The sequence below is a fragment of the Eimeria mitis genome, genomic scaffold (assembly GCF_000499745.2).
Source record: "Eimeria mitis Houghton genomic scaffold, Emh_scaff6068, whole genome shotgun sequence".
NCBI lineage: Eukaryota > Apicomplexa > Conoidasida > Eucoccidiorida > Eimeriidae > Eimeria > Eimeria mitis.
The window spans coordinates 1593-3148 of record NW_013574287.1 but is presented as its reverse complement, the minus strand read 5'-3'; the positions used below and the strand labels follow the sequence as shown (position 1 = coordinate 3148).

At 56.8% G+C, this 1556-nt stretch overlaps 1 protein-coding gene across 1 annotated transcript in view; it reads right to left on the bottom strand.

Moving 5' to 3' along the window:
• Window positions 1-547: 547 nt before the first annotated feature.
• EMH_0085720 (citrate synthase, putative) overlaps window positions 548-1556 on the bottom strand; it is a gene marked incomplete at both ends in the record, with an annotated part of 2414 nt that continues 1405 nt past the window's right edge. Inside the window, 3 exons of the mRNA XM_013500938.1 lie at window positions 548-731; window positions 885-1120; window positions 1279-1442. Coding sequence (XP_013356392.1) covers window positions 548-731; window positions 885-1120; window positions 1279-1442 — 584 coding nt within the window. The remainder of the gene's footprint in view (window positions 732-884; window positions 1121-1278; window positions 1443-1556) is intronic.

Sequence of the window (1556 nt, the reverse complement as noted above, 5' to 3'; positions counted from 1 at the left end):
ACAGAAACAGGCAAGCAGAGACAGCTCGGAGGACCGCATGCTGAGGCAGCTAGCGGTCTTCTGAGAGGCTTCCTGGCCGCTAGGGTGTCGAGTTTACACCGCGTGTACACCGCGCGTTCTCTGGCGGCCGTGTGCGGAGTGACCAGTGTATGTACACCTGAGACTGCGCACGTAGTCTGCAGCCGTTCGATCCCAAAGTTTTTGTTCAGAGAAAACAGGGGCCAAAGGGGAAAGAAGGGAACCCCTTAACTCAACATGACTCAAAAGCTTCTACAGGAGACGGACCGGGCCGATGCGTAGCAGCGTTTGGTGTTCCCTGCGCGCCACGTGGCCACAGTAGCAACGGAAACACCAAACTTTACTTTAGCGGTCACAAATAAAAGCGAGAAAATGCCTTAAGAGTTTGTAGCCTGCTGCTGCTGCTGCAGCACAAGCTTCAACAGGACAAGTTCTTTCCTGCACGGGTGCCTGCTGGGGCAACGGATTCTACACACTCAGCTCCAATTAGGACTGAGGGCACCAAAGAGCATCAGGCGGTGTAGACCCCCTACAGGTTGGCTGAGGGGGATCTACGGTCCATGGGCACGAAGGGTCGAGGCCTGGGGCCCTTGTAGATAGACGTGGGCCGAATGAGTTTGTTGACAGCGCGCTGCTCCAGCACGTGTGCCGCCCAGCCAGCGGTCCTCGCAATGGCAAATAGAGGTGTGAAGAACCGAATGGGCACCCCGCACCTACAGCAACAGCAGCAGAAGCAGAAGCAGCAAAGGATCAGCTGCCAGAAGAAGGGCTGTCTGGGCCTGCTATAGACGCTGCGGAGCAACGGGAGCTGCAGCTGAAGCAGCAGCAAGAACAGCAGCAGCAACAGCAGCATTCGTTCGCCTGACTGCTTGTATGCAATAGCTGCTGAGAAGTCGACGTTTGGATGCATGTTTTTCCTCTTGAGCATGTGCTCCTCGATGAAAGCCCCAATCCGCACCAACTCCGGGTCGGAGTGGGGCAGGCGGGCGCCTGCCAGGGCCTCAGCCAGCTGGCGCATCAAGGGGGCCCTAGGGTCTCCGTCTTTGTACATTCGGTGTCCAAAGCCCATAACCAACTCCCGACGAGCAAAAGCTTCCTCCAGCTGCAGAAAAACACTGTTAACACGCAGAGAGCTGTGACCAGCCACAGCGCATATCGCCTACAGGGGCGCAGCAGCAACAGCAGCAGCAGCAGCAGTAACAGCAACAAAGGGCAAACGGGAGCTCATAAGCTGCAGCAGTGCAGCAGTGGTCTTTGTACCCGTTGCTTCGCCTTTTCAATGGAGGTCAAGGGGAGCAGCATCTCCAGAGCTGCTTGGTTGGCGCCCCCGTGCAGAGGTCCCTTCAGTGTCCCTATTCCCGAGCAAATGCAGCTGTACATGTCGCTGCGAGTCCCAGCAGTCACGCGGCACGCGAAGGTCGACGCTGCAGCAGCAGCAGCAGCAAAGGCAGCAAGAAACAATAAATGTCAGAGGCACCAAAACAAGCAGTAGAAGGAGCCTCGCCTAAAAACCACTGCTCTACGCACAATAACGCCAG